Source organism: Chiloscyllium punctatum, chromosome 9, assembly GCF_047496795.1.
Source record: "Chiloscyllium punctatum isolate Juve2018m chromosome 9, sChiPun1.3, whole genome shotgun sequence".
Classification (NCBI taxonomy): domain Eukaryota; kingdom Metazoa; phylum Chordata; class Chondrichthyes; order Orectolobiformes; family Hemiscylliidae; genus Chiloscyllium; species Chiloscyllium punctatum.
Window position 1 is genome coordinate 120,056,721 of NC_092747.1, and position 25,750 is coordinate 120,082,470.

Sequence of the window (25,750 nt, forward strand, 5' to 3'; positions counted from 1 at the left end):
TGCAACTTTCAGCGTAAGGCAAGGGTTATGTTAGTATCACAATATTTGTTCAAATGATTTTAAAAGCAATGAACTGCACATCATTTTGTGCAGTGCCACTAAATGAAAAACAGGCAGAACTTTGGCCTTCAGCTTTAATTTCCTCCAATATTTTTGATTTGGCACAACATCACACGTTGCATATGCATGTCCATTATTCTTTGAACCAAGACCCAAAGGCTATTTTCTATTTTGGTTTTTCTGATAGACATAACAGTAGCAGAGCCAGAAGAATACAAGTTTAAATGTCCACTTGTCAACCAGGACTGCACTGCGCTCCATACACTTGATCGGGACACCAGATCACAGCACATCATGAAAATACTGTAACCTGCCTTCTCTCCCACCATCACCTCCACAGCCCCCACCCCATCCCCCCCCCCCCCCCCCCCCCCCGAGCTTCTCAGAGCCTGGGACCATACAGGAAGCTAACACAAGCCATTTCTCTTAGCAACAGGCTCAATTCATAGAAGACAAATATTTGTGATGTCAAAGTTATACAGCCACATTCAAAGCTGCTCCTATATGGGCATGGAATTGAAATATACCAATGAGTTTCTTTAAAAATAACACCAGCTAAGAAAACAGCAAAGCCATAACTATACATTAGTTCAAAAATGGTATTTGCTCATTTGCCCAAGAAAATCTACAAAAAGAAAGCTCAACCCCTGTTCAAATTTCTGTAGTAGGTATTCTATCAACCATTAGTTCTGTGTATAAGTCAACCTCAAGACACAGATCAGCAGTTGATGGGGTTCTTAAATCTATCAAATTGACTTATGGATCACAGATCAAGTGTGGCTAGGCAAAACGGCATTTATTTATCTAACATCAGTTGCTCATGACATCTCAAGGACAATGGTCCAGCTTTTTAAATACACAAAAGGTGGAAATAAATCAAATGCAACATGTAAGCTTGCTGCAACAAGGAGTAGGAAGGACAAGGGCTCCTCCCCCAGAAATCAGCCCTTTGTAAAGCAGACTGTGGAAAAGGGACCTCATTGAGCTGCACCACTTGTAATTCCTTTTCACTTTTCCCTGATGAATAAAAGAAAACACGTTTCTTTTTCTTCGTACGTTCCACAAAATGCAGTTCTCTTTGGTCCAAGATGATGATTTTGTAGAGATCAGGACTGGAAGTAGAGTAACTGGATTACATGCTGCTGATGAACTGCTGAATAGAACACATTGCTGAAGAATGGTAATGAAATCTCAGCTCCACTGGTGGCAAACGCACCAGGTTTCCATTCTGTATCTTCAGGACAGCGGAAGGCACAAATGAAGGCAGTTCTAGTTTAATGCTTTCTGTTAATTAGTCATGCACCTAATAAAACATCAGCTATCAGTAGATTTTATGTTTCTTTCACAGCCAAATTAATTATGCTACATTCAGCGTCAGTCGTACTTTTTAATGTGCCTCCTTGAGTTACGACACTTATTAACTGTCATAAAATGCAGCGGCACTGATCCAATATTTTTCATTCTAAAATATGATTATACATTTCCTAGGCAAGTGAAAAAGGGAAAAATGTCAGATTAGTTGCATCTCAAAAGGGGTACCTTACCTTTAGATAAGAAAAACTTTTGCCAGTCTAATCAAGATTGCCAGCAACAAGAAAACTGAATGCACTGAGGAGTTGCTAACTTTCGCCTGTCCCGTTATTTTAGGAGACACCACACAGCCTCTAACTCAGTGGGCCGCTTGGAGGGGGTAACTTGATTTGTTGAGCTAACAGGAAAGGTCAGTGCCATGTCAAGTTTTATGCAGTTGCCTTTCTCCATCTGGGAGATTTCCCTTTACTGTTAAACAAAAGCATGGTGGGTGCCTATGAATATTCCTAACGCTGGCAGGTTTTTTTTCTAATCAGCTCACAAAGACTAACCTTCTACTGGCAAGCATGAGAATATAGCATTCACCTCCCCCATTCCCTTCGTCAATAAGGCCACTTATCTGGAATGGAAGCAACAAGCGCTGCAGTAATTGTCTTGCATTATGCCCAGGTCCTTCAAGGACGACAAGGAATTCTTTAAACTCGAGTGTCTCGATTTAATGAGCATAGATTCTAGGGGCTATGATTGTCTTCGAAAATGCAAGCTTCAAATGTTGCCTGTGGCAAAGAGAACGTGTGTAAGAAGGACACTTCCCATGCCTGTTACAACACCCGACATCTACTGTAGCTCTCAGGAAGAATCAAATACTGGCAACATGTACAAACAAACCGAATTTTCATTTTGGGACTTGAGAAATTTAAAGGTAATACTTATCAGCTCCAACGTACTGTTTTGCTTCTTTCAACTGTGGTTTGTTAGTTTGCAAACAGCACTGACAGACAAGCCTGAAAAGCCAATCTTATTTTATAAATTGATTGATTGGCTTATTGACACGTATACTGAAGTACAGTGAAAAGCTTTGTTTATGAGCAGATCATAGGATGTACAGAACAAAAGATTTAGATGGAAGCATACAGGTGACATTGCACAGGGTGTACAAGTGACAAACATAGTGTATGGAACAACTGGGCTGACTTTCCCAAAAAAACACTGGCTGAGCATCAGTTTTGGGGAATTTCACAGAGCTTGAGTGACATTTTGCTTGCAACTCAAAGTGTGCACCACACCTCCAGACTGCTGCTACCTTGCACTTAGCAGGTGGTGAAATACTCACTGGTGCCTGGGACAATGTTTGCTTAAAACTGATTTGGAGATGCCAATGTTGGACTGGGGTTACAAAGTTAAAAAAAAATCACACAACACCAGGTTATAGTCTAACAGGTTTACCTGGAAGCACTGCTCCTTCATCACAACCACCTGATGAAGAAGCAGCTCTCTGAAAGCTAGTGCTTCCAGATAAACCTGTTGGACTATAACCTCGTGTTGTGTGATTTTTAACTTTGCTCAAAACTGCACCACTCCGAGGGCACCAAAGCTTCTCATGATCCATACGCAGCGATCAGTGTTAGGCACGCTGACCTGACAGTGACTTCCAGTTCTGGAGGTCACTATTAGGCATGACTCTCAGAAACCCACACAGCTGGTAAGAAAATGAGAAGTATCATTGACCTAGAACCTCCTGGCATCCACCATGTGGGCATTATATTAAAACCTCAGCTGTGCACTATGTCAAACCCTGCCAGCCTGGTCTGAACTAGCCTGACAGAGTCTTGTTCTTCAAACTAAATCATTCACATGGTCATGAATGATAGCTAAATAGCTACAGATTCTGTTGTTGATGGCCCCCTTCAAATCTGTTAGTCTTTAGGCTATAATGACGAGAGACAATGATTGTTTCATTCCCGCAATTAGTGAGAGTTCTACTTTTATTCTTAAAGGGAGTTGCTTGAGGGAACCTTTCACCTCCAGAAATGTGCTTTTTTTAACATAGCTCCTGTCCAATCCACCACCCAGCATTTGGGCTGAATTCAGTTAGTTCTTGGTTCAGCTGCTAAATTAAATATTTTACATAAACAGCCACGTTTTAAGGGTGGGAAGGGCTGGCTAGTGATCATATGTCTTGTTTCAATCACACTCCTGCTGACTGACCACAGCCAGCATGAGAAAGGGAACTGAAGAGTTCTGGGGTCTAAGCTGTTCCACATTGTCAGTGGGGGAGAAGGATTCATCAAGGCAGAAAACAAGAAGCATCAAAGTATATGCAAAGGACTGCGATTAAACACATAAACAGGCAAACACAAGTGAGTGATTCTAACTATCGTAGAAGTAACTTACTCAACAGCACATGCTGACTGAAAGGACTACTGCATTGTCTATCACTGTCATCTCTCACTCATATAACATTGCAATAGAAACCATTAGAATGTGACAGTATTGATGGGATACTGAACATTGCAACAGCCTTGTAACTGTGTGAGTGCAAACTGATACAGACATCAAATTCAGTGTTTCTCTTTTCATTCCATATTTTACATTTTTCTAATTAGCAGGAGTTCTGCTAAGCTTAAGTACACCACAGCCTAGCTGTTCCTGAGATGGAGAGGCTGGGAGGGGCACTGTAAGGGGGTGTGTTAAGATGTAATCTCACTTCTATGTGAATGCCGAAAATCCAGTTAATGGACCAGAGCGCACAATCTCAAACCCCACCCAGACAATGATATTTCCATATTTTCTCTCAGTGTCAGTTGCTAGATAATGACACTGACCCCATACCAGGAAGCTAACTCACTGGATCGCCCACCTATCAGCTCACAACATGGGTAACTATCTCGCTTCATCAAGCACCGTGACACTCTTGAGCCTGTTACCCAACGTCGCTGACCAACCAGAGGCTAGCAGCTTCTGGGTCCTAAGAACTACCACTATAAAGAGCATCCCAGAGAGGCTGCAGTGGAAAGAAGGGTATGTTTGTCTTTCTTTTTCTTGCAAGGTGCGAGGGGAAAGGGAAGGAAGGTGGATTTCAAAAGCCACCTTTTGCCTGCCATCCATCTCTCCAGAGGCCCCCAGGACTGAGGCAAATGGAGCCTCCCACCCCCATCCTCACATAACCACAAGCAAACTTAGCAAAAGCTCACAGGTCACTTGCTCTGTTTTCCCAGTTGGGAACTATCCACCTTTCTCATCCCCAGGAGGTGGGTGACTACGGAAGTGGTGAATTGAGGCCATTAACAGACCATGTGCGAGCCTTAAATGCTGTACTGAGGTAGTCATCCATAGGCATTCTTCATCCAGCACTGAACTGCTGACGCGGCAAGAGCTAGGGGACATAATATATGAATAACAGCTAACCCTTTTAAGATTGAGATGAGGAGAAACCTTTTCTCTCTTAGGGCCATTCATATAAGGAATTCTCTTCCCCAGAAGGTACTGAAGGCTATGTTAGGTAGATTTTGATAGACAAGTGAGTCAAGGATTATGGGATGTGAACAGGAAAGTTGAGACCACAACTGGATCTTATTGAATGGTGGAGTCAACTCAGACAGCCACATAGCAACTCCTGCTCATACGTCCTTGGTTTCTTTTGAATTATTCTCATAGATGGACAATAGTAAAGAGTGATTAAAAGTTAAGAATAGGATTCCATTTACAAATTATCTATTGAAATAATCTCTCTCTGAAATAAAAAACCTGAAATTACAGTGTGAGGTGACAGAATAAGTGCTAATCTCTCCTTGTTCAAATTGAATGCATTAATATGCTTAAAGCTAATGGGTAAATAATGAAGCAAGTTTATTTTGATGAATACATTAAGTCCTGTGAAGTTTTGTCACGTGGCTAAAAGCAAGACCACATTTTTGTCCACTGAATATTTTTGTTGCTTTGGACCCAAATGCACACATTGCCATTTGTAAAAGAAAAACCAAATTAACCACGTAACAAAACCACAGAGACACTCGGCCTCTCCATATCCATGATTCCCAGTCAGGGTGAATCTTTTTGGGAAACTGGGATCGAAATGTAAGAGCAGCCTCAATGGGTTAATCAAAAAATAATTCTAAAGCATTAAGATCAGCCTGTTTCAGTCCAATGATTTCCACTTTTGAAAACCATCCAATCACAAACATAAGCAATGATATTAATGACCCAATGATTACCCTGTGCGCTCCAGTCAGGCAGAATGTACTGTTTTAAGTAGAAGGTCATCCCTTGGTTAGTCGATGTCTACATTCACTGAGTTAATTCCGACTGACAGTTTGGAATACAACATAACTAATGAGAAAACACACCGCTCTCCCACACAATGGCTGGTTTTAAAACCACGATGTACATGAAGCTATTTGCTTTGACTATAAACAGTCCTCCAGTAAAGTTAATAAAGTACCACAGTCAGCTTGTGCCCTATTCATGAACCTTATTGCTTTACAAGGCGAATCTTTTCTTGGTAGGAATCTAGAGCAATTTTCCACCTGTCTGCTTCAATAAAACATGTGTTTGTCGTACATTTTCAGATCAAAGACAACAATATAATGTTTGTACAACACTAACTGCCATTGATATTATGTAGCTGTTTTTACATTGTATTTAATGGGATTATGTTTGTATTTATCAGAATTTTGTATTGTCATCTTCAGTTGATGAATGAATCAACTCCCAATGCATCTCTGGAACATTTCCTTAACTATGGAGAGTTCAGGTTTTTTTTAAATGACCAAAAGCTTTGGCACTGTGACCATTATAACACTGAGCAAAACATTTCTGATCAAGGTGTATGCCTTGCAATTAAAGATGTGGGATTCATTTAATTAAATATGGAATATTTCCTTGTGATACTCGAGATGGCTGTATTTGTTGCCTCTGTCACTACTCAGACTCTGAGCTCTACATTGTTCCACTAAACATAATGTCTATGTTTCAAAACTAACAATATCCACCAGGAAAATCATTCAACATTATAACAAATTGATAAAAAAACTAGTAATAACTCAAAGTTGAGAAATGGCATGGAAGGAAACAAGGGCATTTCTCCATTTGTTTTCAACTGTCATCTTCAAGAAGAAATTAATGTGAAGTCTCCAATTTCTCAGTAATCTCCATCAGACAAGTCTCTATCGCTCTTTCACTGAGACTCCATGTTTTCTCTTTAGCAGTCTGAAACAAAATGGGGCTCAATTTTAACTCACACGGAAAGAGACGAATGGCAAGGATTGGCAGTGGAAAGGTTTAGCCAGTTTTGGCACCTGGACCTGATTACAATGCCACTTACTGATAACCTGACCAGAGAGGCCATTGGGCCGGGAGATTTCAATCACCTGCTCATTAACGTCCAGCGCAGCAGGCTACCATCAAGGAGCCAGGTGAATGATTAATGCACGGGAAAAGCTCTTGGGGAATGGAATCCTGGTTGAGAGAAAGCAGGAAACTGAAAATATAGGGAACCTAAGGTTTTCTTGTGGTCCCTAAGGTACACTCCTACTTCAAGGAAGGTCAGAAAGAAACATGAGAAAAATGAGAACACTACTGGCTCCAGCTTCCTGTGTATATGCTTACAATAGCACCCGGGAAATTAGATTTGGTTTCCTTGCTGGTTACAATTTAAAGTTTGAACGGGGAAGGAATGGTGTTGAAAAGCTATCAGACAGCCCCTGCTTTAAGTTTGACATTTGATTTCGACAAATGGAGTGCAAAGTGAGTTAAAATTGACCCCAATTAACAACTGTTCCACAGAAAAACAAGCCAGCAACTTACAAATCCAAGTGATTGGTGAGGGCACGCCTGGAATACAGTGTGCAAGCTTCGGTCTCCTTATCTGAGGAAGGATGTTCTTGCAACAGCTGCAAAGGGTTACCAAATTCATTCCTGAGATGTCAGCACTGATGTAGATGGAGGGACTGAGTCAGCTAAGAGTTATACTAACTGGAATTTAGAAGAATGAAGAGGGATCTCACAGAAATCTATAAGATTCTAATAGAACTAGGCAGGTTAGATGCAGGAAGAATGTTCAAGATGATGGGAATTTTCAGAACCAGAGGTCCTAGTTTAAGGACATGGGGTAAACATTTTAGAACAAGAGATGTGGGGAACTTCCTTCACCCAAAGAGTGGTGAGCCTGTGGAATTCATTGCTGCAGAAAGTGGTTGAAGCCAAATATTATGCGTTTTCCATAAGGAGGTAGACATAGCTCTTGTAGCCAAATGGACCAAGGAATATGGGGAGAGGGTGGGATTAAGGTATTGAGCTCGATGATCAGTCATGATCCTGCTGAACAACTCCAGGGGTTGAATGGCCTACTCCTGCTCCTATCTCCTTTGTTTAAAGGTATCAGACACAGGTATCTGTAGATTTTTATTTGTTTTACTTATTTTGTCATTTGGTAATAATACTCCTTCCTGCCTCTAAGTCAGATACTAGAGTTTAAGTTCCACTCCAAAGACTTGAGGAGCTGATCTACACAGGCACTCCAAAGCAGTACTGACGGCAGTGCTGCAGTGTCATTGAATTGACAATCTGCTCACTCAAGTGGGAGTCAAATATTCCATGTGCTGCTTGAAGGAAGGCACGGAGTTCTTCCATAACCAATACTTTATCCTTCAACAAACATAACTAAAACAAATTGATTCTTGCAATCTAATTGACTGCCTTGTAACATACAAGCGACTCCATTTCATTGAATGTGAAGCACGTTAGGATGTACTGTGGTTGTCACATATATGCAAGTCATACTTTGTATATTTTTAAGCACCGAATGGCCTGTTTCTGTGCTGTATTGTTCATTGTTCTTAAAGACTTGTTTTTCAGATAGACTAGCAGACCTCAATACATATACTTCAGAGCAATTATTTTACACTTCAAATAATAACCATATTGTTTACATTATCAGTTTTAGAGAACTTTGTACTAGTCTAGCAGTTTCTACTTAAAGCTTTCTATCCATGCATAATAACATTTCCTGTTTCTAGTTTCCATTTGGAAAATAACTATATTTCCACGCTTCACGTAAAGACCATTCCTTATTACTATGTTGCCTTGAACTATGGCACTTAAAGTTCTTAAGTAAGATGGAAACATAAAGCTTTATAAACAACCTATGCATTCAGTACTTCTTGCTTCAAGCAAAGGGCCAGGACGTTAAAAAGAAAGAGCTGTTTTATACTGTCTGCTTCTGCCAGGGTCCATCACTAAATAAAAGGTCACTAGTCTCCAAATTTCAGAATTGGGTTTAGCTCTAGGGTTTGGCTTTGTGTGGCAACTGGTTTCCATTAATTAAGTCAGATGCCATCAGACATCACATTTGCAGACAAACATTTCAAAATATTGCATGTTCTGAACGCTGTCATTGTCATCCAACTGCAAATTGAACTAATGAGGTCCATTGCAGACCTGTAGCATTTGCATGCTCCCTCATTTCTTGTCTGAGTCAGAAATGTGTTCTACTAGACCAATGGAAGGATTGTAAATTAATGAAGGTGCTGTAATGGGAGACTGAGAAAGGCTGGGGGAAACACTAAAGGCCAATTTCACAACCTTGGTAATTTGTGAACCGAAGACAAGCCAGAACTCTGCTTGTTAAATCCAGATTGTTATAAGGTTGCTTCATATATAAATTTAGGACTGATTAGAAAAACAGACAGCTCGCCAGCATGGGAATTTATACAATGTATGACATACAACTCCTGTAGAAGTGTAAGAAACATTGCTTATAGACTATTAATAGACATGCAGTACAAGCAAAATGCAGTGAGTACACTCATCTCCAACTATTCATTGGTCTGTTCTAATTAAAGCTGCACAGTCACACACTTTATATGCAATCACGATTACTACTGCTCATTAAAAGTACAAATGAATTTGAGTTTTACATATTAGAATAAAGAATTTTGACATGTAAATTTTAAAGATATTTTTCTTTCAGTCTGCCTGAAAGTAGAATGCTCCCACATTAAAGCACTACAGGGCCAACCATATTGTATGCTCAAATGTCTGGAATTAAGCTTGCATTCCAAGATAAGGATATTATCACAAGTCACAGGCAGAGTTTGTTAGTTGGGAACTAGCAGCCTGTGATTGGGGAAGAGTAGTCAACCATGGCTAAATATGAAAATATGCCGTGAACAGCTAACCTGGAGAAACATTCCTCCTTGTCTCTGGATGCACCTCTAAATCTAACATCTCATCACAAAGCTTTCCATTCCTCTAACTTTAACATCTTCCACTTCTCTCCTTGTTTCACCCCACCATGGGAAGTCACAACTTCTGACATTTTAGTTGCAAAAGCAATCTCCTCTCTTTCCATTTGTCTTTCTCTCTCTGCAAGACCATCCTTAAATTCTATCTCACTAACCAAGCTTTTGCTCGCCTCTCCTAATATCTCCTTCTTTGGCTTGGTGTCCATTTTTGTCTCATTGCTCTGACATGAAGAATGTTTTTCAATGCTAAAGATGATAGATAAGTGCAAGTTATTGTTGCTGTATAATATTATTAATAAATGCCACAGAATTGCTGGGCAGAGTTTCCCGCTGGGTAAAGGGACCAGCAAGATGGTAAGATAGATAACTCATGTTCAATGGTAGACAATGTAGAGGTTGACTCTCTTCTCTGATTTCTAATCTTCTTAGCATTCAGGATCTAACTGGCATCCCCGATGGATCATCTGATAGGACCTCACTAAGGATTTGTGGAATGCCTGGAATTTCCAATATTAAAAAATGTATTGCTTTTTGCATTAATTTGCAAATTGCAGGATTATTTCAGCTTATGGTTAAACTTACTCAGAATGCAATCATATAGTTAACCTTGTTACCCTTGGTGATTTCAAGTCTTAAAGGATGAGAATTAAATATTTTTTAAAAACTGACAAAGAGATTAATCCAAAAAAAAAATTGGCATTAGGTCTTACTTCATCATGTATTGCTGTGTATATTCCATATTTTATTATAGGCAGCTGTTTTTGGTTACAGATTTCTCATATTAGAATGTTACTTCCCTTTGTACTCAGTCCCTGTTCACATTTTCTTAAATAGCCAAGACCTAAGGCAATAATTAGATGTTTCCTTTAGTATTATTGACTGAATTGCAAGCAGAAAATTCTGTTCACATTTTAATGAGGATTGAATTCAGCATGCAGCATTTTCTAGGCGAGACTTTCGTTTACACCTAAGTGATTAACGTGTGGAATAAGCTGTCATCCATCTTGGATATCTGTGCCTGTTTCATTCCTTTAGCACATTTAACTACAAGGAAATGACCTTTTCTTTTATTTTCCAAATTTATATAGAGGAAGCAAGCTGTTAGCTCAGTGTAGATTGCAAAAGGAACATACCAGCTGATTCTACAAATAAGCTGAGTGTACACAATGATTTACAGTGATACTGCAAGACATGAAACTGACAGAAGCAGAAAGGTTCAAATGAACAAGGCTGGAAACAAAACAGAAAACTACATTAGCCTAAACCTCAGACTTCTTCCTCTGCTGAATTATCATCTCAGAGAAAAGCAGACACCCATTTCCCAATGGTCTGGTCAATTTTGTTTGTTCACCAAAACTGCTAAAAATCAGATTTGTTGGTCATTCACTTAACTTGAATTTGTGAAACCTTGCTACATGCAGATTGGCTACATTTGCTATGTTGTCAAGAGTGTGGTGTTGGAAAAACATAGCAGGTCAGGCAGCATCCGAGGAGCAGGAGAATCGACGTTTCGGGCAAAAACCCTTCATCAGGAATTCTCCAGCATCTGCAGTTTTCACTTTCTCCTACATTTGCTATGTTTACTGGCTCTAAGGGATATCCTTTGGTGATGAAATTTGCTACATGGAAGAAAGTTCTTTCTTTTGGAATTTTTGAAGTGTTTGTAATTAATTCAAAACTGGCAAGGCAAGATACAAAATTGTTGATACTTACAAATAATATAATAGTCCTCATATTTTTTGAATTCCAGTCCCCAGAGGTTAGGGCTAAATTCCTGAAACTTGATGGTAAACTTGACATCTTGATCTGGCTTGTTGCAATTGAGTAATGGTGTGGGGCTGGGCACAGCATTGCAGCTGTCAGCTTGGTCTTTCGACACCAGATACAGTTTAAAGTACTCATACTGTCCAGTAATCCTGGAGTCCACCTTGGGACAAATAATATCCAATTTGTCTCCTATCTGTGGGTACATCACCAGACCTTTACTGGGTAGAAACCTGGAAGTTAAAACACACGAAAAAAAACATGTAAATAAATGTGCATTTGCCAAAAAGAAACAAACATATTGTTTTGCAAACTTTTCGTTTCCTTTCAGGTTTTACAGGAAGGTGGAACTTTATTAGTAACTGGCTGCAATAATAAAGTAGATGGGGATGGGATGTCAAATGAAAGCAAATGAAAATATTTTCCATTGATCTCTTTTATTGCAGTGTTCCTTTTGGATCAACTATCACCCCTGAACTTGCTCATTCCAAATAGTTAACTGTGAAAAAGTCTTACAAATGTCTATTTGTGCATTTTCAGCTCATTTGTCACTTTATTAGCCACATTATAAGCAGAAGGATATTGCAATTTGTTGAACAATTCATAATCAAATTTGACAGGTGAATGTTCCTTTCCTTCTCATGTTCACCATACAGATTTACAGACTCCCATTACAGAAAAGTAAGGAGATGAAAGCATATCCTAAAACCACATAAGACAAGAATTAAGGTACATAGAATAGAATCTCCACAGTGTGGAATCTGGCAATTCAGTCCATCAAGTCCACACCTACTCTCTGAAGTGCATCCCACTCAGACCTACCCTATCCCTGTAACCCTACACTTCCTATGCTAACCCTCCTAACCTGCGCATCTCTGGACACTATGGGCAATTTAGCTTGGCCAATCCACCTAACCTTTAGACTGTGGGAGGAAATCACAGAGGAAACGCACACAGACACAGGGAGAATGTGCAAATTCCACAAAAACAGTTCCCAAGGGTGGAATCAAACCCAGGTCCTTGGTGCTGTGAGGCAGCATTGCTAACCACTGAACCACCATGCCACCCTGCACATTTTTGGTTAAATATCTTAGGGTAGAATAGAACTTGGGAGCCCAATTCACATAGTTTAATGTCATCAAAAAAGCTACAACCTCAAAATTGTACACATGGTAATATAATGCATGTTGCTGCAAAACTTGTTTTATCCATCAAAGTATTTCCGGGCATACAGCTTGACTGATCTTACTCAAGATGCTAAGAACGTTCAATTACTACATTTCTATCTGTATACTAGCTCTAGTTATGTTTAGCTATGCACATTCCAGTTAGTGCTTGACAGCAGCTCCATAAGCTTGTTGCTGCTGCTAGAATATCCTCAAGGGCCAGAGATAAAGTGCCTTTGTTGCATAAAGCTGATAGGGTTTTATAGCACATTTGACCAAAGCTGTACACAGCTAAAACTACAGAATTTGTCAGGGATTACAACTCAAAGAAACATTTTAACCATTATTCAGCACTTCATAATTGATCTATCCTGTAAGTTTAATTGCATATTAAAGATTTTGAAAGATAACTCAAGCAGTTCATCTCCTCCAGATTAATTGTGTCTGCTTTACAAAATGGAGAATAGATGAATGAACAGCTTTGAGATTCACCCCACAATGCAAGGTGGGTTAACTGCTTATTGTTTTTACTATTTGGCCAACAATTGGAGATAACTGTGTAAAGTACGAAATTGCAGTTTTCAGATGACACAATTACTTCTGTACATGGGTCAGGCCACCAAATGACATCATATTGCTGTCCATCGACTGAACTGAAGACCGTCCCCATCTCTAATTTCCTCTCACCCTGCAATCTTTAGGGGTCTTTGCATTCCTTCAATTCTGGCACATCTCCAAATTTATCATTCCACCATCATTGTGTCTTCTGCTTGCTAGGCTGAAAGTCCCAGAATTGTTTTCACTAAATTTCTCTGTCTCTTTATGTGTCTGTTATTTGAAGGGCCTCCTTGAAATCTACCTTTTAGATCAACCTTTGATAGTACTTCTATAAGTGCCTGGGTATGTGTCACATTTAGTGAGATAACACAACTCTGAAGCACATTGGGGCTTTTAATCTTCAAAATGCTCAGTACATGCAGGTTGTTGTTCTATTGCGCAGCACATAACTGAATGGACGTTGGAATGCTGTTACTGCCTGCCTAAAGTCTGACCATTTCTCAAATTACAAATTCGAGATAGACTGCTTGATGAATATTGTCCAAATGTACAACGTCCCACCTTGAGTTTCTTGCACAGTTGTCAGTAGTCAAAATGCCACTGGCAACTCTGATGTTGGAAACTTTGAGAAGGTCAAGTCATGCTTTCGTCCATGCAAAATTCATGTATGGTTTGCATGATGGATCTAATTTTAACTCTGAATTTTGAAAAAAATTCCAGAAACTGGAAATTAGAAATTGGTGGGAAACCGGAGTTGGTCTGGCACCAAATTGGGTCCAACTGTTTCTGTATTTAATTACTGTAAATGCTTATGAATTCTATGCTGATTTTGAATTAATCACCAAAAATTGCAACGACGTTTACTTCACAGATATACTTCAGATTAAGTAGTCTTGTTCTATTTTTGGTTTATGCTGCTGGGTAAGTCCACAATAACCATGCATAGCATGGGAAACTCACAAACTGCAATGGTTTTATTCAATAAATTATCCCAACAATTCCATTGCCATTATATTTTCGTGACTTTTTTCCCCACTTTGGAACTAAAGTGAAATCAACTTAAGGAAATTATGATCAAGCATATGACCAATATCATTACCATAACTACAATTTAAGGAACTAAAATTATGATCAGTTCTGCAGGATAAAATGTTGCTTAAAATCAATATATTTAAAGTAATTTGATTTACATGATTATGAGGTATCCACAAATTGATAAAGGCTTAAACTATCCCAGTGCACTGAGAACCAAGCTGAATTACAGTAATTTCATATTACATGGGAGGTACTTAATGCCATGTAATAGTAGGATTCCTTATATCATTCACGTTATGCTTTACAATTCGTAATTAGTATTATGGCCTGATACAATGTTACACTGGGGTTTTTAATCTCCTCTGCTCCAAGTCAGTAAAATAAATGATCACAATTATGTGGTGAGAGACTGATCAATCTGTTAAATTTCAAAATCTGAGTATTTTGCATACAAAATTGTCTACCGCACTTTGACCAGTGTAGAGATGAGGAAAACAATGCCACAAGCATCGATATCAATGTTAATTCTTGGAAAAGAAGGATATCAGTGGCTTCATGGATTAGATTACTCTCAGCCATTGTATACATTAGCTTACAGTTATATCACTTTGTAAAATTAAATCAAGCTACCCGCTCCCTTGCCCAATGGACCATCATGTGTTGATTGGCTCACTTACAATCCAATTGTTTCAATTATGTTTACTGGAAATTGTTCATTCTAATAATCACATCGAAAATAAAAAATCATTACTGATAGCATCACGAGAGTTTAGCAGGTCCTTGCGACTATCGCTGTACCAAAGAAGATCGAAACTTCTATTACCCAATCAAGAGTTTAATGCCAGAACTAACCCAGTAAATGGATTACTGTTGGCAACAAACTAATTACAATCAGAAAACCTGATTATGGTTTCTTTATTCACTAACTTTGCTAAAAATACTGCTCATAGAAATACACAAGCAAAAAGGTTTCTGGAAAATGATTGTAGAAGAAGGCAGAACAATTGTGTAACCATGAAGAGGTCTAGTTTATAATGACCTAATGCTTCATTGGGAACAGTAATCTAATCAGGGTGTGGATGTCATGGCCCATACGTTTACTCAGCTTAATAGGTTATTTCAATTTGCTGACGCGATCACAACTAGTTAGACATTCCACGATGGTCACTATTCTCTAAAGCATTATTTTGCACGGGCTCTTGTTTCAATGCCTTTTTAAAATAAAACCCTTGCTTCAAATGTGAATTCCATGCTGAGTAATTCAGTAGTTTACCTCAGATTGTCATTGGATCAATGATACCTTGGATTTAAATCCAGCCTGGACTGGTTAGGATTGTAGTCTTCCTCTTCTACTGAGAACAAATATCAGTCATAATTTATGATAATACACTCAGTTGTTCTTGTGGTGGGAATGTTTGCCAAATATGAATGTTACTCATAATGAAAATTGACGAAGAGTCAAAATCTTATGTTTTACCTGCAATGCCAGCAGTGTTGGCCATGTCACCCAATTTTTATCAAAACAACAATGCCTTCCAAAGGAAGATTAAAACTAAAAAACAACTTGAGATGAAGAATAAGAATAATGCGGGATTCTCTGCAACCAACCCTTTGTAGAAAGCATCCATGGGATAGGTTTTGATGTTGTGCAGCAGTGACCTCTCCAATGGAAACACAAATTTTGGCGAGATGTAAACTGAACCATTGATTAGTTATTATCCATTTTGCAGCACAGCGCATAGTTAACATATTTGAAGGTGAGTGGGAATGGAATTAGTGGGTTGGCATTGGACAAGATGGTTTTTGTCCAGAAAGTTCAGTTGAGCTAAATGGCACGGGCCTGGTTCAGTCCCCTGGAATGTTCGATGAAATCATTGTAAATGGAAATGAATTTCTGGGTAGATTTTATTTGATCCTAAATGGAATTAGACTTCATCTGACTTCAGCGGACTCTTCTGAAATCTACTAAATTGAATTGCAATTGTATAAGGGTTTGGAGCTTAGCCAGTAAACAGATCACTTTCTATGTTCATGATCTGTGCCTCAGCTCCAGCTGCTACACTTGAATTTGTTGCCAGACTACTGTTTTCTGTAGGTTTGACAAGTAACAATGCTATTTTAGTGATTTTGAATGCAAGTCTATATACTGAATTTGTAGCAATATCAGATAGCAATAATATATGACCAGGTCTCAATTTAAATAAAATAGTCAGGATAGTTCTTTTAACTACCACTGTCTTTAGCATGTTAGACTATGTTACAACATTATTGCAGTTAGTGGCTTAGTGATATCATTTAGACAACAGGAAATAAAGAGACTACTTTTTTTTTGTAGCAGAAATATGCACAAATTGTAAAGATCTTGCGTGAATCCAGCTCTGTTTGTGCTTCTGACTGCAGCGATTGATCATGGATTATTGATCACTGAATTTGATTGTTTCTCTAGATGCTTAACAACGGCGCTTATGTGACTCTGCTTGTATATAATCCGTGACCAGTCAGCATGTGATTTTAATTTAACAATTACAATTGGTAACATAGATCATCGTCTTTTATGATCTCGGAGTCGGGAAAGAAATGGGACTCCATTCAAGAAGCAGTTTCTATTTTTAGAGTTGTAAGTAGCAGTCTGAGCAAGGATCATGGATCACTCCTCCTTCGGGGCTGCGTTCTGACAACAAAAAATTGTGATCATCTTTTTCTTCTAGTCACCCTTCAAATTTTCAGTAATTGCAATTTATACTCTCACTTAATTTCCTCAAGCATTAAACATTTCACCCCAAATATAGCAATTTACCCCTTTATTTGATCATAACGATATTATTTCCAGGGATACAATCTTTAGTAACTGTAAGGAGTGATGTTTAATGTTTTTTTAAAGAATAATGATGAAGCAAGAATGACATTTTATCGTATAATTGGCTGTTAAAACTGTTGATGGTCAATCCTGCAATGATTTCTTTGCAAAAAGTTAATGCAGATCCACAATTAAAAGAACATGCTGCAGTTTCAAATATGGAGCACATGAAAAGATGCCAGAAAATTGTGCAATAACCTTCCTGAAGCCTTTAGTTATTCTGTTTTTACATTCAAGGGGTCAGGTGCCCTCTCTTCAATTTAGCCAATAAATACTTCAGCGCTGATCCTCAGAGATAGTGTGCATGGTTCTTATTAGAGAGATGAACACACGACAGCAGAAAATTAGCTGTTGCTGTAAGCTGTTCAATTTTTTTTGTAAATCATGTAGGTTTGTAAGCAGTAAATCTGTAATCGACAGATATCAAGTATGGAAGCAAATGATGTTTAACAGGAATAAAGCAACAAAGATAATTGCCCAGTTTTTTTTGCAAGCTTGCATCAAAAAAATTAGCATAATAGTCACTTATAGTGCAAAGGATTACGGAAATTCAAAGATTCTACATTGGCTTTTATTAATGTAGTTTATCCCCGCAAAACAGAATTCATGCAAACTTTCTACACTCAAGCTAGTTCTTTGCACAGGAATAGATGTAACCCCAAATAATTTAGACTCGCAGGGTCTAAAGTCAATGCTGTAGTCAATTACAGTTTCATTTTTAAGTTCTTCAACTACGGCTCTATTATATATTTAAATATATAAAAATTGCATCATAAAATTTAAATTAGGAACTGAACAACTGTGACAAATTAGATTAGATTACATTACATTACAGTGTGGAAACAGGCCCTTTGGCCCAACAAGTCCACACCGACCTGCCAAAGCACAACCCACCCATACCTTTACATTTACCCATTTCCTAACACTACAGGAAATTTAGCATAGCCAATTCACCTGACCTGCACATCTTTGGACGGTGGGATGAAACCGGAGCACCCAGAGGAAACCCAGAACTAGTGAAATGCAGAAATAGTTTTACATAGTACTGCTTCTAGCAATGCTATGTAGTCTCACATCAACTTCCTAGGGCTAGGCACTGCATGGGTGACTACATGCATAGCCCACTCAGTTTTCTTCAAAGGTGTCAATGACGATTGCAGTGGCATGTAGCAACCCATGGCCTGTGTAATGATATTGCACCACTGTGAATGATTGGTTCCCGCACAGTGTCTAAAGTAAGTAAATAATGGTCTGATGGCTTTAAATTTTGACTTTTATAGATAATGAGGGACTTGATGTAAGATTATTGAATTAGTTTGATACTTTGCTCAAGCCTCAACTGTTCATATCAATTTATGCCTTATTTACTTTGGGTTTTACAACCTGGTGTATGGCATGCTAAAAAAACTGGCAGGTAATTTTGGCATTGGAAATGAATGGCATGGTTAGTGTAGAAACCAACATCTTTCTTGGCAAATTCAAGGAAGTCCTCTTTGTAATAACTTCAATGTCTCATCCTGGAAGGATTACGGCATTCTCAACTATACTGTTGACAAACCATAGACCATTAATCCTGAATCTTTAGCTTGGCAAACATAAGGTTTTGTTGTTTATATTGACTTATTGATATATTTTTAAAATCCATTTGCAACTATTAACTGCACAAATTTAAAAATCCAAGTCATGTCGATATTAAATTTCCAACCTATGTTGAGTGATTAAATGGAGCTTGTAACTATGTGAGGAAATTACTAAACTGACATCAGCAAAGCGTTGCAGGAGTGGCTGGATCTGGTTATAAAAAGCATGGAACTATTTTTTTCCAAGCTTAGATAATATATCATGCATTCCACCTACATTCATTGTATATCTAAATTGCAAAATTATTTTATGTAATATATGTATGGCTGTGAGTTCTTGACAATAATATTTTTGTTTTGCAAGACATGTATCAAGTTGAGAATTGTAATGACAATAAAATGTAGATGGACCAACAAAGGAATGTTTTCATTGCCTCCATTATGAATAAAAATGTGTCAAAATTAATGTGGAGAGAGCAGGCAAAGAAATATTCTACACTTCAGTATTTGTGCACTTACACAGCCATATTCTTAGGTATTCATTTTACCAAAAGTCAATCGAGAGGATCAGGGAAACACTTTGAGAGAAAGTAACTGGATTGCTCTACCTCATGAAAAATGATTCCAAAACGTATGCTTGGTGCTTTCATCAAAGATGACACTTTGAAGGAAAAGATTTATTGTCCTTGTACAAAAAAAAAGACGTGTTATTGGCAAATAGCCGAGTTTTGGTTCCTCTTTATTGTAGTTTTAAAGAACTTTGGTTTGGCAAAGATGAAATAATAGAGCAATTTAAACTGCTGAGACATCTACCCAATGCCTTTGAGTCATGTTCCAGAAAATTAATGGATTGCTGTGGATTTGCGATAAGAGCATACGGCTTCTGAGGTGAGGCTGGACATTCTAAGTGGAGACTCTGATTCAGGCAGAGAGACCAACTGCTGCTCATACAGAAAGGCAACAGATGCTAGGCCCTTACAAAATGTAAATAGATAGCTACACATGACTAGAAGTGAAAGCTGCCTTCTGACAAACTGCGTAGAATGGCAAACTCCGCATGGACTTCAATGAGTTTTCCTTAAACAAAAGTGCCTAAATGTTAGGCACCAAGGAAAGCCAGATGGATCTTAATGAAAGTAATACACCGGTATGGAACCAGTCTCCTGCTCTGATGGAGAAATGGGCCTGGACATGATTCCAGTATTGTCAGCTCCGACAAGCTACAGTTTGGCTCAGGTCCCATGTCCGAGTCTGTACAGTGGTAGCTATTGAAATAGTTCTGTGTTTACCTTAAGTTACAATACAATTGCTCCATACATTGACTGTCAACGGTTAGGAAGCAAATTAATTTCCAGTGGCAAGAAAAAAAGACCTAAAAATCCAAAAGAATGTACTTATATAAATCTTTTACAAAATAAAATTACAACAATGATTCTTCTGCACAACAAAAGGCAGTTCATGTGGCTTGAGAAGTTGAACTATTAAATGCTTTTGGATAAACATTTATTACTACGCCCAAAATACCACAAAATACTTTCTTAAATTGCTCAACAAAACCAAACGGTTTATTTTCATGTATTTATTACTTTAATGAAGACATCTACTACTTAGACTTTACACCATAACTTGAAGACACTAAATCTGCGGTGGTTGTTAAATCTGCTAATGACAACAAGACAGAATCACAGAATTCCTACAGTGTGAAAGCAGTCCATTCGACCCATTAAGTCGACAACACCCCTCCAATGCCATCCCACACCCCTCCTCTATCCCCTTTCCCCTGCATTTCCCATAGCTAACCCAACTAGCTTGCATGCCCCAACACTACGGGCAATTTAGCATGGCTCAGATCTGCACATGTTTGGTGTGTGAGAGGAAACTGGAGAAGCCCACACAGACACGGGGAGAATGTGCAAATTCCACACAGACATTCACCCAAAGGTGGAATCGAAAGCGGGTCCCTGGCGCTGTGAGGCACTGTGCCACAGGAAGAAGAGTAATTTACTAAGAGGACATAATAAGTTTACTAAATAATACAAATCGGTAAAGTGAGTGAGCAAAAATTTGACAGATGGAATATAATGTGGGAAAATGTGAACTTGTCCAGAAAATAGCATATTATTGAAGTGGAGAGAGATTGCAGAACTCTGCATTCCAATCAGATTAGAATGTCACGAATTACAAACAGGTTGATATATAAGTACAGCAAATGATTAAGATGACAAATGGAATATTTTTCTGCAGTTGGATTGAGCCTTAGTGAGACCATGTCTAAAGTATTGTTCACATTTAGAAATTAATTTAGAAATTATATCATTGCATTAGAAACTGTACAAATAAGTTCATTTGACTCATTTTAGAATAAGGGTGTGATCTTCTAAGGAAAAGGTGGAGAGGTTGATCTTTTATCCACTGGAGCTTAGAAGGATGAGAGTGATCTTATTTATTCATTTTGGGTTGTGGGCACCACTGGCTAAGCCAGCATTTATTGCCTGCCCATCGTTCTCTCGGGAAGGTGGTGGAGAGCTGCCTCCTTGAAACATACAAGGTCTTGACGAACACTGACCAGATGGATGCTGAAAAGATGTTTCTCCTCATGGGAGACTAGAACTTGTGGATACAGTCTGAAAATAAGGAGTCTCCCATTAATGATGGAAATCAGAGAAGTTCCTTCTCTCAGTGGGTCATTAGTCTGTGGAATTCTCTTCCTCAGGCAGAACTGGAGGCAGGAGAAAGTGAGGACTGCAGATGCTGGAGATCAGAGCTTAAAAATGTGTTGCTGGAAAAGCACAGCAGGTCAGGCAGCATCAAAAGAACAGGAGAATCGACATTTCGGGCATAAGCCCTTCTTCAGAACTGGAGGCAGGGCAAAACAATATTTTTAAAACTAGTTACACGTCATGGAAAAAGGCCCTTCAGCCCCTCATGTCTGTATCAGTCACCAAGAACCTATCTATTCTAGTCCCATTTCCCAGCACTTAGCCTAAACCTTGCTATGGCATTTGAAGTGATTGTGCAAATACTCATTAAATAATGTGATGGTTCCTTTTTCAATCACCCTTTCAGGCAGTGTGCTCCATATACCAACTACCATTTGGATGAGAAACCTTGTTTAAATCCCCCTCCAAACCTCCATCCCGTTGATTTAAATCTATGACGCCTGGCTACTGATCCTTGTACAAAGGGGAAGGGTTCCTTCCTATCTACTATATTTATGGCCCTCACAATTTTGTACACCTCAATCAGGTCCCTTCTTGACCTTCTTGAAGGAAAACAACTCCTTCCCGTCCAAAAGCTTTTCACAGCTGAAATGCTCCAGGCCAGGCAATCGCTTGGTGAATCGCCTTTGTATATTGTCCTGTACAATCTCACCCTTCCTACAGTGTGTTGACCAGGAATGCACACAGTCCTCCAGCTATGGTTAACTAACATCTTCTGCAGCTCCATCATAAACTCTCTGCTCTTATATTCAGTGCTACAACTAACAAACGCAAGTATCTCGTTTGCCTTCTTAACCACCTTACTCACTAGCCCAGATGTCTTCAAACGGTCTGTGGATATGTACATCAAAGTACCTCTGATCCTCTGAGGGCTTGATTTCTTGAGGGCTACCATTCCTTGTGGACGCTCTTGCCTTGTTATTTCTCCCAAAATGTATCACCCCACACTTTTTAGCATTAACTTCCATTCACCATTTGGGTGAGATGAATTCTTAACTGAGAAAGAGGTCAAAGGGTATGGAGGTTGACAGGAAAGTAGAGTTGAGGCCACAATCAAATCAACCATGATCTTATCAAATGGCAGAGCAGGCTTGGGAGCTTTCTCCTGCTCCAATTCTATTAGCATGTTATGTGCTGGCACCTTCAACACAATGCTCGAAAGAGTCATTCCTCTTGTAAATATGAATGAATTAGACATAAGCTATGTTACAAGTTCTTACTTTTAACATTGCTCTTGGTACAAATAATATTGCCACACTTTTAAGTGACAATAAAAGTCACAATTTTATATCTGCGCACAATGTATAGATTTGAAAAAATCCATGGACGAAAACCATGCTAAATTGTTGTTGCAACTTAACACCAGATTCTGGATAGTTAAAAGGTCAGGTTTGTATAACAGTTTGTTATTGATAACATGTAGATGCTGTCAGAAACACAGACCACTTCACATCAGAGCTATGACAAAGAGTCCTCTCGAAATGTTAGCTTGCTCTCTCTCCATGGATGCTACCTGACCCAACGTGTCCCACTTACTTTTCCCCAGCCTTGCCCCACACCCCTATTTATCTCTCAGCCCCTTTCCCCCTCCACATTCTTGATGAAGAGCTAATGCCCGAAATGTCGACTCTCCTACTCCTTGGATTCTGCCTGACCTCCTGTGCTTTTTCCAGCGTCACACTTTTCAATTCTGACTCTCCAGCATCTGCAGTCCTCACTTTCTCTTCCACTACAATTCCGAGCACTTTTTTGTTTTCAGTACAGATTCCAGCATCTGCAGTAATTTGTTCCTGTAATACCTACTGAGGTATGTTGATCAAAACTAAATCAAAACCACTATTTGGATTAGAAAGGGCTATCACTGATGACATTCACCCAAGTGTCATTCTCTCTCCATGTGGTCTTGAAAAGATTGTGGAGTGATTGTGCTGCATGATATATCTGATCAGGACAATCAAACCAAAAATCAAATTATTGTGTTGGTTATCATTGTAACCTTGGCTAAGAGATTACAGGAATGTTAGGTTAAAGCGAGGACTGCAGATGCTGGATTATCAGAGTCGAGAGTGTGGTGCTGGAAAAGCACAGCAAATGAGGCAGCATCCAAGGAGCAGGAGAATCAACGTTTCAGGGTCTGCTGAAAACATGCACGTATAAGAATTTCAAGGAGCAGCAACTGACTTTGATATTTAACATGGCTTGTTCTGTATTACAAAGCAAGTAACTTGTGAGCTGCCTCTGACCAAACAGAGGTTTTAGATGTCTTTACCTCTGTTTAATTGAGAAAGTTAAATAGATACATTCTACCTGTTATTCAGACAAAGTTAATTGCTTTCTTCCTCTTGCACTTGTAAATGTGGGTGGAGTGGAGAATGGTTGGGGCTTGGGATATGCAAAGTCATGTTGTAACTTTTCAACTGCAATGTTCCTCTGAGGCTTCAATGGAAGTGAAGACTGGATAACTACAACCTTCCATCCATTGCAAATTATCATACTAATTTCTGCTCCTCACTATCATGGCTACTCTTTGCCTGCAAATTGTAGAATAAAATGAGCAGTAATATACTACTTACTATCTGCATCTAATGATCAGTCATTTTTTTAATGAGCCACTGAGTCTAAATAAACAGGAGCTCCTTGAAAGTGGTGTCGCAGATCGATAGGATAGTGAAGAAGGCGTTTGGTATGCTTTCCTTTATTGGTCAGAGTACTGAGTACAGGAGTTGGAAGGTCATGTTGCGGCTGTACAGGACATTGGTTAGGCCACTGTTGGAATATTGTGTGCTATTCTGGCCTCCTTGCTATCGGAAAGATGTTGTGAAACTTAAAAGGATTCAGAAAAGATTTCAGAAAAGATTTACAAGGATGTTGCCAGGGTTGGAGGATTTGAGCCAAAGGGAGAGGTCGAACAGGCTGGGGCTGTTTTCCCTTGGAGCGTCGGAAGCTGAAGGGTGACCTTATAGAGGTTTACAAAATTATGAGAGGCATGGATAGAGTAAATAGACAAAGTCTTTTCCCTGCCGTTGGGGAGTCCAGAACTAGAGGGCATAGGTTTAGGGTGAGAGGGGAAAAATTAAAAAGAGATCTAAGGGGCAACTTTTTCACACAGAGGGTGGTACGTGTATGGAATGAGCTGCCAGAGGAAGTGGTGGAGGCTGGTACAATTACAACATTTAAGAGGCATTTGAATGGGTATATGAATAGGAAGGGTTTGGAGGGATATAGGCCGGGTGCTGGCAGGTGGGACTAGATTGGGTTAGGATATCTGGTCAGCATGGACGGGTTGGACCGAAGGGTCTGTTTCCATGCTGTACATCTCTATGACTCTAAAACATGTTCATTTTGAAGTGCATATATGTTGAAGACCACAAGTAAAAAACATTGATCTTATGTTAGAAATGTGTATGTTCAGCCTCTTGCTTATACTTGTGACCACACTCAAGACATAAAAGGATAAAACAAGCGTTAACGCTGAGACATGCCAGGGAGCGTGTACCAAAGAACTGTACATTCAAAGCCCACTATTCCATCTATCTATTTCAAGAGAACATCCTGGATAGGAATGTGTTAATGTTTAAATACTATACTTCTGTTGTTCCCAAGGTTCTCCAGGCGCAACCATTTTTACTGCTTCCCCTCCTCCCCTCCCCTCCAACACCCCCAAAAACATACACTTTTGACAGTGGTAACAGATTCTAGAAAGTTGCCTTTCGGAGTATTTATATTTTAAGCGTCACATTTATTTTATCAGCAACCATGCAATCTAAACCTCTCTGTCTAATGTGTGGATTCAGTAGTAATGCAACTTCAAGACAATACAGTTGGCTGTTTCCTCAGATTTTATCCCATGTTTCCATGTAACTTCACCAAAAGTACATTACAACAGCAGCCTGGACTGCCCCATATCATAAACTCGTAGAGCAAGCTGGTTTAAATGCCTCCATACTGCTAAGAAACTGAATCTACTGTCAAGTTTAATGAAAATTCATTAATATCACAAAATTGCATGTATCAATATTTTGGGCATGTGGTGCGTTTTGGGTCTTCAGAATGTTGCGGCTTATGGATTTTCTTTGAACCACCCTGTAAATTCAAGGCTGGAATCAGTAGATACTTGGATACTATGGGGTCTGAGGAAATGCAGCAAGGTGGACTTGAAGTGGAAGACCAGCCCTGAATTGGGAAATAGACTTGTTGTGCTTATTCCCTTACCCTTGCTCCTATGTTTTATATTGCTCTGCATCTGCAACTTAAGTTTATTTGGCAATAAGGTTCCAGTCTCACATGCTGAATACGTTACATTCAGTGTTTAGAAGAAAAAGTTGGAGGCTACAGCTCTGAAACCCAATTACATCAAGGCTTCATTTGAACAAATGAGACCAGCAAAATAAGTAATGCAGAAGATATGATTCCATCAGCAGCTTCTGAATTAATGTGTCACCAGGCAATTCCAGTG

The 25,750-nt window shown here is 39.1% G+C and overlaps 1 protein-coding gene across 2 annotated transcripts in view; it reads right to left on the reverse strand.

Moving 5' to 3' along the window:
• The window catches only part of LOC140481644 (ephrin-B2-like), a 56,022-nt gene that overhangs the window by 17,824 nt on the left and 12,448 nt on the right, over positions 1-25,750 (reverse strand). For both annotated transcript variants that reach the window (XM_072578161.1, XM_072578160.1), the window contains exon 2: positions 11,328-11,611. In XM_072578161.1, the coding sequence (XP_072434262.1) occupies positions 11,328-11,611 (284 nt within the window). The remainder of the gene's footprint in view (positions 1-11,327; positions 11,612-25,750) is intronic.